Raw genomic sequence first — 13,460 nt, 5'->3', positions numbered from 1 at the left:
AACTGCCCATTAAAACTGACGCACAGCCCACGCTGTTTCTTCCAAAATAATTTTGAGTGCGCTATTCATTAGCGCCTGAAACACCGCACAGCTCTGCGGCTGGAGCCACATGCCAGCGCCCCGCTGCCTCACGGCGCCTCGACTCCCAGGGCCTCCCCTGTGCGGCGGGCACACCACTAACGCCAAACACACACCAAACACTGGATGTGCTGTTATCCGCTACAGCTATTTTTTTTTTTTTTTGACCCGTCACACTGCATCAATTGACAAACCTGTCAATGCTCAGGCATCAGACTGCTGCTGCCGTTGGACTGCGTACGGAGAGCTCGGATCGGAGAGGAACCCCAGGGAAGAAGGACCATTGCTCTGACTTTCCTGGCAAGCCAGCCAAAACATTGAATGGTCTTCCAAAAAGCCACCAGAGCCCAAGTAATTCAACTCAGCAGTTTTTATTTATATAACACAAGTTCTTACTTTGCCATGGCTTTCACACGGCTGCCTCCATTCAGTACATAAACTATATACTGCATAACGATACAGAAAAGTTCAGTAAAATGTCAGCTTGTGAGTATAAAATGTTAGTCTTCTGATTGCAAGAGAAGAAGCATACATCAGCATTCCACCAGAAAAACAAAAACCACCGCGCCAAGTAACACAATGGCTGAGTCGAGAACAGTACTAATTAAAACCAGCATCAAGCAGCAAGCTGCTGGACAATAACATTAAAAACCATTTTTTCCTGTAATTTACAAATATGCAAAGTATCAGGTTACTTAAAATTAAGAAGCATTTTGCTTACTAACATGAAACATTACTAATCTGTAATGTATCATAATTAACCAGGTATACAGGTTTCTGCGTCCCTGTGGTTTTTATGGCACATGGTGCCAGTCTGGGTAGGTCAGGCCTCGGACAGTCAGAGGGGAGAACGGCGAGAGACAAAACCGTTCTCGGAAACAGCTGGACTCCTCTCTCTCCCCTTCACAATTCACCACTCAAGGACCTTGGTTTAACCACAAGATGGATGTATTTAAAAAAAACAAAGACAAACCCATAACAAAAAACCCAGATACAATGTGTATCAACAAATCAACTGCTTCTGGCCTGCAAGTGCAAGAAACATCTTTGCATTCTAAGCACAATGAAATTCCAGGACCAGAACCAATTACTACAGCAATTGGTTTTGCATATTTAAAATCTGTTACAGTATCTACAGTAAAAAACGTCTTGCAGAGTAAGAGGGAACGAAAGGGGAACAGCCTTACCAAATAAGACTTATTCTATGTTTTTGGATGCTGCTATAGTTTGACAGATCTGAAGGGGACAGGAAAACATTAGTAAGAAAGAAGATGAAGCAAGGGCTTTACAGAGAAAAATACGAAGGAATCCTCAGGACCCGGACTGGCAGCAGTCCAGACGGGACTACGGCTGTTTTACCAAACGCTCAGAACTATTGCTGTCTGAAGACTCAAGGCACGACATCATAAATCCTCCCTGCCGGCGTTGCACAGAGATAGCCCAAGCCGGGTTACCGGCCAAGGTCAATGTTGTAGAGCAGCATCAACAGCGTGGTCACCCACGCGTCCCGACAACTGCGTTTTTCAGCAAATGCCAGACACACGACTGGCATGTAGCTGTGGGGCAGCGTAAGGCCTCTCACCCCACGGAAGGATTGCACTCCTGGCTCCTCTTCTTTCTGGGAGCCGCGCTGCTTGCGAAGCACTTGTGGTACCTGCTGGAGAGTCACCTCACCTCGGGAAGGTACGGCAAGCAGGAGGGGTGTGGAAAGCATCGTTGAAGTGGTGCACCAATCGAACCAAATTAAAGTCAGCTAAACCTAGCTTCATACTAGATTTATAACCCAACGTTTTCCACAGATCTGCATAGTAGGATTTAGTAAAGAGGCTTAGTTAAGAGCTAAGAACAGGCTCGACAATGCATTCCAGTCTTCACAAATAAGCCTCACACACTACAAAGGCAGTGCCCCCTTATCTTTACAAGCCCCCCTGAGTCCTCCCTCCCCCCCCCATGCCCAGTAATACACTCAGCCACCTCAAAGCTGCAGCTAATGGGAGGAGTCAGGTCACTTTTGGTTCCAAACTGCAGGAATTTAGGATGTGCCTGACTCGCCACACATCCCAAAGGAAAAACCCTGCTCTGAAGCTGCAGCCTCGGCTCCTGTGCATCACCCAAAGCTTCTTCAACAGCCCCGGGGGAAGACGGGACCCTAGGGTGCTCTCACCTCTCCAAGAGGAGCACGCTCATGTCTAGACCAGAATTTGCTGTGAGCATACCACATCTGGTATCCAGCCCCCAGTCGGAGCCTGGTACTTCCAAGGAATAAGGAGGAGCGCTCAGAAGGCATCTACAGCAGCTACAGAGTGCAAACACTGTCCCTCCAGCTCTTCACATGCCTGGCTGCCCTCGGCATCTGCCTCATATACCCGGGTTCTGAGACTTGTACGTTAGTATCTCTGCAGCAAGCCTTTGGGGATCCAGCAGCTGAGGGAAACGGCTCATCACAGCATCAACTAAATGGGGATGGAATATGCCACACAGCTTGACGTGCACATTGGCCCGCTCCTCTGCAAACTGGTCAGAGACAGCCCACTGGCAGGAGTCCCCATATGCCGGCCCTGGGGCTCTCTGTACCGAACGAGGATCTCGCACGCTCGGAGATCTCACTTGAGGAGACGGCATCTGGTATGGTTCAGACCAGTACTCGCGAGAATGGGGTGGAGGGGTGTTATAGTCATTGGGCAGACTGTACTGGCCAGCATTAGCTGGGTGTACAGGTACTCCATAGCCTGAGAAAGAGTGAGGAGGTCCTGAGTGAGATATCTCAGGGCTATACTGCAAGAAGCTAGCACCAGAGGAAGAAGACTTATGGGAACCATGCTTGTAAGAGACCAGACCATTTTGCTCTAAGCTGGGAGAATGTGGGTAGACAGGTCTCTGCCTACCGCAGGTGCAGACTGCCACCTGATCGGCATGGGAATGATCACAGTGACTGGTACATCTGTAAGGCCACATGTCAGACAGTTGGTTCTCCAGAGACCCAATGCCTGAGTCGAGATGCTCCTGAGATATATAAGACAGAGAGTCCATGTGAGGCTGCTGGTACCTGTCAGAGGCCCTGTGGTTCCCACTGTTAGGGGGCACACTGCCAGACACACCGCCTTTGACCTGAAGCGGAACATCGCCAGGCTTTGCTTTGTGGGTCAAGCTTTTCCTTTCTGCAGAGACCTTCTGCAAAGAGCTTTTATCACTCTCTGTGGGCACAGAGCACAAGAACTCTGCCTGGGAACCTCTTTTGCCTTTTTTCTCCTCCTTGGCACTGGTACTTCTGGTAGGAGACAACCTTGCATTGGCTCGGAGTTCATCAGCTAATGAGCGCTGGGGCTGATTGATCCTTTCAGGGTGGTAGAATTTACACTTAATTCCATAAGTGCATTTCTTCCCTGCAAGGAAAGGCAGAGCATGGAATGAGCAGCTGAATTTGACGAAACGCATGAATTACGCTTCACAGACACCTCAGTCTTCACATTTAGAAGGCAGGTCTTACCATAAGGGCACTGTTGTTTCTTGTGTTCTGGCACAACAGGTTTCTTTCTGAGAAAGTTATCCAGGCTGGGGCCATGTCGCCCTAAGGGATCATCTGGAGGCATAAACCTAAAGAAAAATATATCTCAATCAGCAGCAGTTCACTTTCTTGGGTCAGGCTTTCATTTCATCTAGAAGTTTCCCATTTCACTGAAGGTTAAAAGCTATCTGAGCCCTAAAAAGCTCTCCCATTTCCCTCAGTGACAACTCTCCCATCACCTAGCAAAGACTGGCACGGAGCGCTTCACTTTAGGCCCAGAAGAGGTTTTGTGCTCGGTTGCTGACCAGAACTAGCATTTGCTGCTGGGCCTGCTAATGATCGCCCTGTGAGGAAATCAAGTCCTGGAGCTCTCCTAGGAACTCCACTACAGCAGAACTCCTTGCTCCCAACCATGAACAGCTATTAAGATGACTCCAATTCCTTATGCCTTTGTACATCACTGCAGTTGGGCGGTTCTTCCCACCACATTTCCTTCTATCAAAAGAATATCTCTACAGGATTTTCTTTTTCCCCAGTCTGTCCCAGCATTTTGCTCTTTTCATGCATCACTCACCATTGCTTCAATAAAACAAGACAGCATGCTCACGCAGATCTTTTTAAAAAGCAAAGAAAGAATGGGAACGTACTTGTCGTTAACAAAGGAGTACATCAGTAGACGCTCCTCAATGAACTTCTTCCACTCAGGACGCTCGTTCTGCAGGTCCCGATAAGTATCATTAGAAACCACAATGCCATCCGACTCATGTGCCAGTTTCACAATGAATCTATCATCATAACAGACAACACGCTTGCCTCCAACCCGCCTGGAAGGAGTGAAGACCAGAATTTTCTTCTTTTCAAGGTCACGGAGAATGTACTGGTCTAGAACAAACACAACCGTGAACATACTTACACAGCCCAAAGGCCTTTGCACAGGTCAAGTAACATTATAAATAAACAACAAAATTCATGTACAGTCATTTCATCTCTCCACAGCCCAGCCTATATTCTCATCTCTTTTCGTACACCATTCATCAGGCTGTCAGAGGTGGATTCCTAGCCCTGGTGCCTGCATGGCACCCGAGAACACTCAGAGGCTGCCGTAATACAGCAAGTCCCAGCCACATAATCCTTCGCATGTGCCATTCGCGTTTCAGACTGGCAGGCCAGTCTCTTTTGTAGTGCCATACCACATGCATAGACTTCTCAGCAGCGTTACTCAGAAATCTCAGCTATTTGCAAGTTCAGAGCAAACTCCCTCAATTTAAGTAATTATGACTAAACTCCCATAGAGCTTTAACTTTTAGCATACAGAAATTCTATACAGTTTACAGCATCAAACAGGCTACAGTCAAATACATAGCATGAAAATGTGTCCCTGAAAGAGGAAAAAAAATGCAAGTAATAAAAGACAAGAAGCTAGAAAGCAGAGTAGTATTACATTCTTTGTTCTTTGAATTATTCCAGCTGATCCAGGCAAGAACTTGCTTAGGGGACAAGTTAATGACTAATTCTCACTGGTCAGCTCAGCTTACTGGATCTCCTGCGACTCAGATCTTCCATTCATAAGTTAATCACTAACTAGCCACAACTTTGCAAGCTCATTAAGTGACAAAGCATTAAGCCTAAAAAGCTACTTTTGGTTTTCATATTTCCGCACCTGTTATGAGTACATCTGGTCGTGGCTGCTCCTTTCTCCAAGATGGCACAAAGACCGTAATATCCTTGTGTCCCCTGTCCCAAAACCACTGGACAGCCAGAAGGATACCTCGGCAGGAGAACACTTCCTTATTTCCATGGCTGCATCAAAGAAGAAAAATTAAGGATTTCAATATTCAGGTTATGTACAGACTAGTCAGGCAATACCCTACGCAAGTGGATCCAGGAATTCAGACAACCTTTAGTGAAGAAGAGTCTACAGTAGCAAAATCAGTACTCATAGCTCGTCTCGTGTAAATAGCCACGCTAAGATATTTACAGAATTACTGTTGCTTTTAGCACCTCAGTATACCAATAAATACCCAAATCCACAGGGGGAGGGAGAAGGCAGCCATAACTGTTGCAGCTCCTCTGTAACTCAGCCTTTACTTCAACTCTGGACTCCAGATTTTTATTTTTAGCTCTGAGTACAACGTGATCTTGAACACCCTTTGTCCTCTTCTGCCAGCTAGCACCAGTGGCTAGCCTCTGCCCGTGTAAACTGCACCCTCACTAGGTGTTTTCCTTGTGAAGTTAAGGAAAACAAGACATTTTATGCCCTCAAGGACATCAGCACTGCAGAAAGACACTTCTTAATTATATTATGGCCCCAAAAGTCAGTTACAAATGCACTATTTGCACAAAATAACAACATCTCCTGTTAACAGGATCAGTGCCGAATGTCTTAACAGCACTTGTCAGTTCAAAAGCAACATCTGACAACAGCATCAGAAGCAACATACCAATGCAAAACGCTGCTGCTTAGTTATTCATTAGGTCATATCAATAAGTTTCCAGAACTTCTAAGAGGACACTACCACTCCTGTTTTACAATTGCCAGTATTTACAGTGTAATCGTCTCTTCTGTTGATAATGGTTCTGGCAAGCTTTCAATGTTTCTGTATTGCAGCCCGATTTGTCATTCCAGGGATCTAATAGCCTACATTTCAGGATGACACTCCGGTAAGATGGAGTTACTGGAGATAACTGGTCTCATAATGCAGCAAGATTCTCCCCACCCGTGCACTACTCCTGCCCCAAAGTCTTACTCTTCCCATCTAGACTTCAACAGCATTCCGACTCCTCCCACCACTGGGAACGAACAGCATTCCAACTCCCCCCACCACTGGGAACACCAACAAACGCCTCTGTAGGGAGCTGGCATCCCAGCAGAGGCACTGCTACGGAGCGCTATGACTGGAGTACAGCTGCACCACCAGGCATAAACCTTATTTCTCTTGTCCTCACCTGCCTCTGAAGCTATTAATAAATGGAAGAGTTGGACCAAAATAATTATTCTATAAGAACCATACATTTAACACCAAAGCTAACACCTAGAGAGACACCTAACACATCTTCATTAAAAATCCTAAATTACAGAAAGACTGACATTAACATTAAAGAGAAAAGTGCTCTAAAAATTTTCTCCGATGCCAGACCAGTTTTGCTATAGATAGCCAGACACAGGTCACTATAGTCTTTTAGAGATAAATGAGAAAAAGAGGATTTTTTTTTTTTTTTTGAGTCCCTCTACCAATCTCAGGTCTGCAGAAGGTAGCTAATTGGGCCGATCTGATTTGGCAGCAGCCAAGAAAAAATTCCCTTAGAAGGAAGTAAAAGCTAATTTCCACTATGATTTGCATGTGTTTGTCAAGAGCTGTGCAGGGAGGCCGCTGTACACACTGCAAATGAATCAGCAGGGAACATCACACCATCAATACAGGAAGTTTCAGAATGGAATTCCCCTTCTAGCAAATTGCTTAAAAAAAGCCAGACTGCTTTTCTCATGTCAAACTCTGTCCTATCGGCAGCGTTATTACCGCCTGGCCTGCCCTGAGTCACATTTGCTATGATCTCTCCTGGGCTTTTTGGGATAACTTTCTCAGGCAAGAGCCTCCTCATTCAAAAAACACAACCAAGTCTGTTGTTTCAGCCCGAGCACTTATCTAAGGTAAACTTCACCGCAAGAGCCACACTTATCAGCCCAGGTCTCACAATGGGCCATTTTCCTCCAGTGACTGCCCAGGCACTGGAGAGCCACGGGAACAGGACTGTGCTCTCCTGCGGACACCCAGGTCAAATCTTACTTGCCAACCCTGCTCTATTGCCACCAGAATTCCGTATTTGCCTCGGGACTCGGCAGCTCTGTTTGTCAGTCACACAGCAGACCGTACCCCATCTTTTCTCAGTCCTCTTCTCAGAATTGTCAGCCACAGCTTAAAGAAAACCACACCTGCAAACAAATCTCCACACAGCACTTTCACCTTAGGCAAAAATCTACGGTAACACACACAGCAGGCTCTGTGTGCACTCGGGCTTATTTTTCGTAAAAAAAAAAGTCCATATACACAAACATACACTACAAGACCCATTAAGCTAAAACACAGTGAAGGAGGCTTGCTTTTGAACTGCAACGACAGAGCCCAATTCATAACCCTGGTGCATTAACAGGGCCCAGGTGTGGTGTCCCCCCCCCATGTAGGGAGTGCAGCACTGGGGGCAGGCAACACTTGCCAGCATGGGGGAGAAAAGCCAAGGTGGAAATAGGGACATCAGGACAATAAATATCCAGCCGAGAGACTCCGGGTGCTCCGTGGATATTAGGGCTCCTGCACTCCCGCGCAGGCTGCCTCTGGCCGCAGCGCCCGACGAGATCCATGCCACCAGGACACCTGAGATGCTGGGGGTGCGCCACAGCCTGGCCCTGGTGACACGACAGGCTGGAGTGCCCCTTCGACACCTCATCCGTTCTCTACACTGCGCGGAAATTCAACCAAAATACAGGAGTCACAGTTTGAAGGCTAGTCTCCAATGCAGGAGACAGGTCCATATTAAAAAGCCTTCTCTAATTAAATCTGTAATTATTTATTGAGCAACTTCCTGCTACAGAAACTTACATAAAGCCATTAGGTAAGAGGACAATGTACCTTCAGTTATCCTCCTCATCAGCTAGAAAATAGAAGGAAATGTCTCTGTTTCCAGGAAGCACGCCTGCTCCTGTCAGAGCCCTGTGACCACTGGCTCTGGGCTAGCAGAGGCCACCCGGGCAGACTGCATCTGCAAACGCGATGCTCATCCTCCCGAGAGCCGTGCAAACTGCTGAAGTGCCTTGGAAAATATTACCAGCCGCTACCAGGGCACGCAGCCGTGGCTGTTTGCAGTGAGAAACCCCCCGAGTTTTTCAGGCCCTGAGCTCTCAGCGCTCGGCACACCCCATCGATAGAGGTGACCACCTCACCGGGCCACCGCCGGCCCGCCGCGCCCCCCCAGAACCCCCCAACGCACCTCATGGCCACATTGCTGCCATCGATAACGATGGGCTTCAGGTTCTCGCTCTCCGTCTCCTCCGGGGCCGGCGGAGGTGCGGGGCTCTTGTTGGCGGCACCCCCCCGGGGGACCAGCGGGGCCTCCTTGGTCTCCGGGGGGGCCTCGCCGCCCTCCCGCTCGGCCGGGCCGTGCTTCACCAGCTCCCCCAGCACCGTGTTGGTGTCGGCGTTGAGGCCCAGCTTCTGCAGCACGACGTGGATCTCCCCGGAGGAGTAGCCCAGCTTGCGGAAGAAGTCCACCTTCAGCTGCATCTCGGCGGGGTCGCAGGGCTCCCGCCCGGGGCTCCCCGCCTCCTCGGGCGGCTCGGCGCCGGGCAGGCCGCCGGGGCCGCGGCTCTCGCTCGGCTCTCTGCCGCTCATCCTCTCTGCGAGCCGGGACGCCGGCGGGCTGGCGGCCGGCAGCGCCTCAGGCCAGCCCGGCAAGGCGGAGAGGCTGCCCGCGCTCATGGCTCCCCGCGGGGGACTCCCGGCCTCCGCTCACGCCCCGGACCTGAGGGCCAAGAACGGGCGTTAGAGCGGGCCCCGGCCCCCCTCCGCGCTCCCGGCCCGGCCTCCGCGGGGCCCAGCCGCCGCGTGTCGGGCCAGGCCCCGCGCCGCGGAGCCGTCCACCCGCCCGCCCCCCTTCTTACCGGCCTGCCGCCGACAGGCCGCCGCTGCGTCTCCATGGGGCCGGAGCGGGCCGGGCGGCGGCCGCCGCTTTATACCGGTGCTCGGGCAGCGCCGCGCCAAGGCGGAAGGGCAGAGCGGGCGGGGGCGGAGCGGCCGCCGCTTCCCGGTCCGCCCCGCGCCCCGCCCGGCCGCGGCCCCGGGGCGGGGAGGCGACGCGGCCCGGCCCGGCCCGGCCCGGCCCCAGCGTGCGGCTTCGCCTGGGGCCCTGCCGCCGGCCTGCCCCGCTCTGCCCGCGGAGTCGAGGGGGACCGGGACCTCTTCCGCTCCCCCCCCCCAGGTTCCCTTTGGTCCCCGTCCAGCCCCGCCGATGCGGAATAACCCCGGCAGATGTAGAGGCAGGTCCCTGCTGCAAACACCTGGGGTTTATGCAAATCGTGTTGCAACGCGGGCAGATTTGCCCCGACAAGCTGCTCGTTAGGGAAATGCTCCCCCACACACACACACGCACCCCGCTCCCGGCCCCCCCGGGACAGCCCCTGCTCCCCCCGGCTGGTGAGCGGCCCTCCAGCCCGGCCGGGACGCCCGAACCCCCGGTTAGCAAAGGCAGGCAAAGCCCGGATCAAAGCGGCCGATGCGGAAGAGCAGCTGGTTCCTCAGGGGGTTTTCCAGCTTGTCCTTGGCTGCTGTTACTCCGAGGTTAAAAACATTAAAACTCCAGTCCTGGCCCTTTTTTTACTTCCCCCTCCGTCAGAGGTGGGTGTCAAATCCGACGGGGTCCCAGAGCTCCGAAGCGGGTGCTCGGTGCTCCTTGAGGGAGGGGACGTCTCCTGACCCGTGCAGGTGAAGGTGGTACCGACCTGCGTCCCCTCACCGTGTCAGGGACCGGGCTTTGCCTAAGAGCGGTCGGGGAGCCACGGCTGCGGCCCCGGCGTAGGCAGCGCCCAGCTGGAGCCCCGCCAGCTGAAACGGGACAGAGGGCAGGGGACAGTGGGCTCTGCCAGGCGCGGGGACAATCCTGCGGCCACTGTGTCGTCACTGAGAACGCACGGCTGCCGTTCAATCCAGGCCTAGGCTGTAGGTGGCTTCTGGCAGAAGGAAGGTGTGAATGCACAGCCACAAGCTTCGGCGCTCTGTATTTTTTTATGTTCTGTGTGAGCTGTGCTTCCAGCAGCCGGTGCTTGGACACGGCACACGGTGACACTGAAGTCACCTGAAGGGTGGGCACGGCAGCGCGTGGTCAGGGGTGCAGTGTCTCCTGCCGTGGTGGCCCATTCTGTGCTGGCGGTAACCAGCCGGAGGGTGCCCACACCGGCTGCACGCCGGGCATGCACCGCGCAGGAGCCTGGAGCTGCTGACACACGTCTCTTGCACCACTTTGGTCCCAGCGTGATGCAGGTGGCTGTGATTCAGCCGGTGGAGGCTTATCACCCCGGCTTTTGGAGGAGATAAGAGCTGGCAGGAAGCATCTGTCAAACACCGGTGCCTGTCCCCTGACTATTGGCTAAAGCCACCCTCACAGACTGTACGCAACTGCAGCAACTCAACTAACATTTCACAACGTGCAAAAATTTTACATCTCTGACTTCTGATTAATCATTCCTAAACAATTTAATGAAGGTAGTTGCAAATTTGCTTCCCTGAGGCCATGTGCCAGAGCCCAACTTAAGAGAGAGGGAACTCTCCCAGTTACAGGAATACATTTGCATTCGTCTTCCTTGTGGTTACCCTGAAACAATCATTTTTTCTTGTCTCTGGCCATGTCTGAAACCGCACTGTGTACTCAACAGTAACACACACACACAGGCTAGATTCAGATCAGAGATAATATCCTTAGTCAGTAGTTAAGTAGGTGCTTTCCCAACTCTTCTTTCCCTTGGAATCTACTCCAGTCAGCATGAATTTAGCATTGTTTGTGTGCTTTTGCTTCCAGGCTAAAGTCTATTGCACCGAAAAGTATGGCCACAGATGTGCTTTTTATAGGAAATACCCCAAGTAAGAGCCACAAAGCTGGAGCTTCTGATTTATGCAAAGCAGCGACAGCAACTGCACGCAGCCGGCTCTAATTTGGTAAAGAGAGCAGCCGGCATAGAGAGGGGCTGTTGGCTTCTCCACCCTAAAAGTCAAAAGGGGTCAGATGCTGGCCACACCCCACAGCTCCCAGTGGTTACTTTTGATTTTTTATTTATTTTTTTTTTCACATTTGCAAACTGCTTTGAAGAGAGAGCGCGTCAGTTGTTCAGCATGGTGAGGGCTGTTGGGGAGGCTGCAGCTTCTGAAGGTATGAAGGTTTCCAGAGCAAAGCCTCCGCCAGGAGCAGGGATGCACCGAGGCCCTTCGCTACCCCTACGAGGCAGGAGATGTTTCTCCCTGGAGGCAGACGAAGGGTCCCCTGCGCAGGGAGAGGGGCTGGAGGAGCAGAGCTGTCCCACGCTGCTGCCTCTGCCCGCCGGCACGGCTTCTCTCGTCCAAAGCAAGAAACCAGCTCTCACTTAATTGATGATTTGAAAGTGTATTGACCCGCTCTGCTCCACAGCACCGAGGAGGAGGTATTGCGGCTAAATTCCTTGCGCAAAAAAAGCCTGGCGTGTCTTCAGGGACAGTCACACCTCTGCCCTGCTGTCCCTGGACCACGCACTGTGCTGTGCCATCTTCCCAGTGCCTTCCCGGACCTAGCTGCCATCCCGCTTCCTCCACAGACGCCCGGAGGGCTCTGCTCCTCTCTGCTCACCAGGGTGTCCTGTTCCCCAGGACCTCGGTAATGCCACTGCCCAGGGACCAGCACCCTGCAGAAAACCATGGCCGCAGCAGCCCGCTGCCGTGGAATGTGGAGCGGTGAGTTGTCCCGGAGTGGGAAATGCCGGAGGAGCTGCACAACAGGGAACCAGGCTGAGGGGAGGGAAGGGACCAGTGTTCAGAGGAGCCTTACTAGCACCAGGTCTAGCAAAAACATGGCAATAACCATTGCATGGCTTTCGGAAGGGGCACTGAGCACCTCAATGGCATTTTGCAGAAGGGCTTTCCGAGCTTGCCTGCTCTGCTTCCACGTCCAGGTGCCAACAAACACCACGTTGTTTTGGGACAGACATCTTGCAGTGCTTAGATCTTGTGCTGTGCACCAGAGGTCCAGCCCCCAGCTCACAGCCCTCGGACTTTTCCTTCTGCCGAGCTGGGCTGGGGTTGGATGGCATGCCAGGGGACACAGTCCCAGTCCCTGGGATGGGATGGGGTTGGACGGCATGCCAGGGGACACAGTCCCAGTCCCTGGGATGGGATGGGGTTGGATGGCATGCTGGGGGACACAGTCCTGGTCCCTGGAGAGGCATGGGGTTGGATGGCATGCTGGGGAACACAGTCCTGGTCCCTGGAGCGGGATGGGGTTGGATGGCATGCCAGGGGACACAGTCCCAGTCCTTGGTCTGGGATGCCCGGCGGGGCATCGCTGGGGGGGCTGGGCTGGGGGGCGGTGGGGCTGAGCAGGAGGCAGCGCCGTGCCAGCAGTCGCATCATCCCCTCTCTGCGTCAGGCCGGGCTGTCTGCTGGCACTGCCGGGCTGCCGAGTGGTGCTCGTCCCCGCTGCGACATGGCTGCGCCCACAGGAAAGCGGTGGAAATCCCCTCGGCAGCAGCGCACGCATGCACGGGGCCTTCCTGAGGAGGAACTTGTGAGCGCGAGGGGGAGGGCAGGCGAGGCCAGACGCTGGACCCCAACATGTGCCCAGCCGCGACAGGAGGGGGGTCAGGGGCAGCCAGCAGCGTGTCTCCTCCTGCTGAAGGGTTTTCTTTCTGAATCGGGGCTTCTAGAAAGCAAAAAACCAACAAAAGCATCTGGGGCAGTGGTGACAGTGGGGGTGACAGGTGACAGTCTGTGATAGTGGGAGCCCCATCTCGGGGATGGGCTCAGTCCTTCCCAGTCATCCGTCTCCTTCCAGGTCTCTGCTGACTCAGCGTAAGCTTTTCTCCAGTCTGGGTCCTTGCTCATGAGCAAGTCTTGTAAAACCCTGACATCACATTTTTCTAGGGATTTTTCTAGGGATTACAACTCCCTTGTCCCCAATTTTAAAGGAAGAGCTCGTCCTCTGGCAAAGCCTTTCATCTCCCACTCGTACATTTAACGCAGTCAAAATAGGTGGCATTCAAGGATCTTATTATCTGCTGGCGGGGAAGAAGCTGGTCTCGTGCCAGTTCCTTGATGCTAACGCTACCGAATTCTGGCTAACCAGCCTCAATCAGCAGCCGTGTCAGCAG

General features: G+C 52.6%; 1 protein-coding gene across 1 annotated transcript; it reads right to left on the bottom strand.

Moving 5' to 3' along the window:
• Positions 1–433: 433 nt before the first annotated feature.
• ZC3H12A (zinc finger CCCH-type containing 12A) lies at positions 434–9,357 on the bottom strand. The gene is made up of 6 exons (XM_054223866.1): positions 9,237–9,357; positions 8,567–9,097; positions 5,244–5,383; positions 4,231–4,465; positions 3,566–3,672; positions 434–3,461 (listed from the first exon to the last, which is right to left on the bottom strand). The coding sequence occupies exons 2-6, from the start codon at positions 9,052–9,054 to the stop codon at positions 2,437–2,439; spliced, it is 1,995 nt and encodes a 664-aa protein (XP_054079841.1). The 5' UTR covers positions 9,055–9,097; positions 9,237–9,357; the 3' UTR covers positions 434–2,436.
• Positions 9,358–13,460: the final 4,103 nt, after the last annotated feature.

This window comes from Rissa tridactyla, chromosome 18 (genome assembly GCF_028500815.1).
Source record: "Rissa tridactyla isolate bRisTri1 chromosome 18, bRisTri1.patW.cur.20221130, whole genome shotgun sequence".
NCBI classification, from domain to species: Eukaryota; Metazoa; Chordata; class Aves; order Charadriiformes; family Laridae; genus Rissa; species Rissa tridactyla.
The sequence above is the reverse complement of the archived record's forward strand: the minus strand, read 5'-3'. Positions and strand labels throughout refer to the sequence as shown.

What these genes read in the sequence shown, in the direction of transcription:
- ZC3H12A (XM_054223866.1), bottom strand. Translation starts at nt 9,054, where the DNA reads ATGAGCGCGGGCAGCCTCTCCGCCTTGCCGGGCTGGCCTGAGGCGCTG. An exon ending in GGCAGCAATGTGGCCATGAG is followed by an intron (nt 5,384 to 8,566) that starts GTGCGTTGGGGG and finishes TCTTTGATGCAG; the next exon opens with CCATGGAAATAAGGAAGTGT. An exon ending in GAAACAACAGTGCCCTTATG is followed by an intron (nt 3,462 to 3,565) that starts GTAAGACCTGCC and finishes CTTTCCTTGCAG; the next exon opens with GGAAGAAATGCACTTATGGA.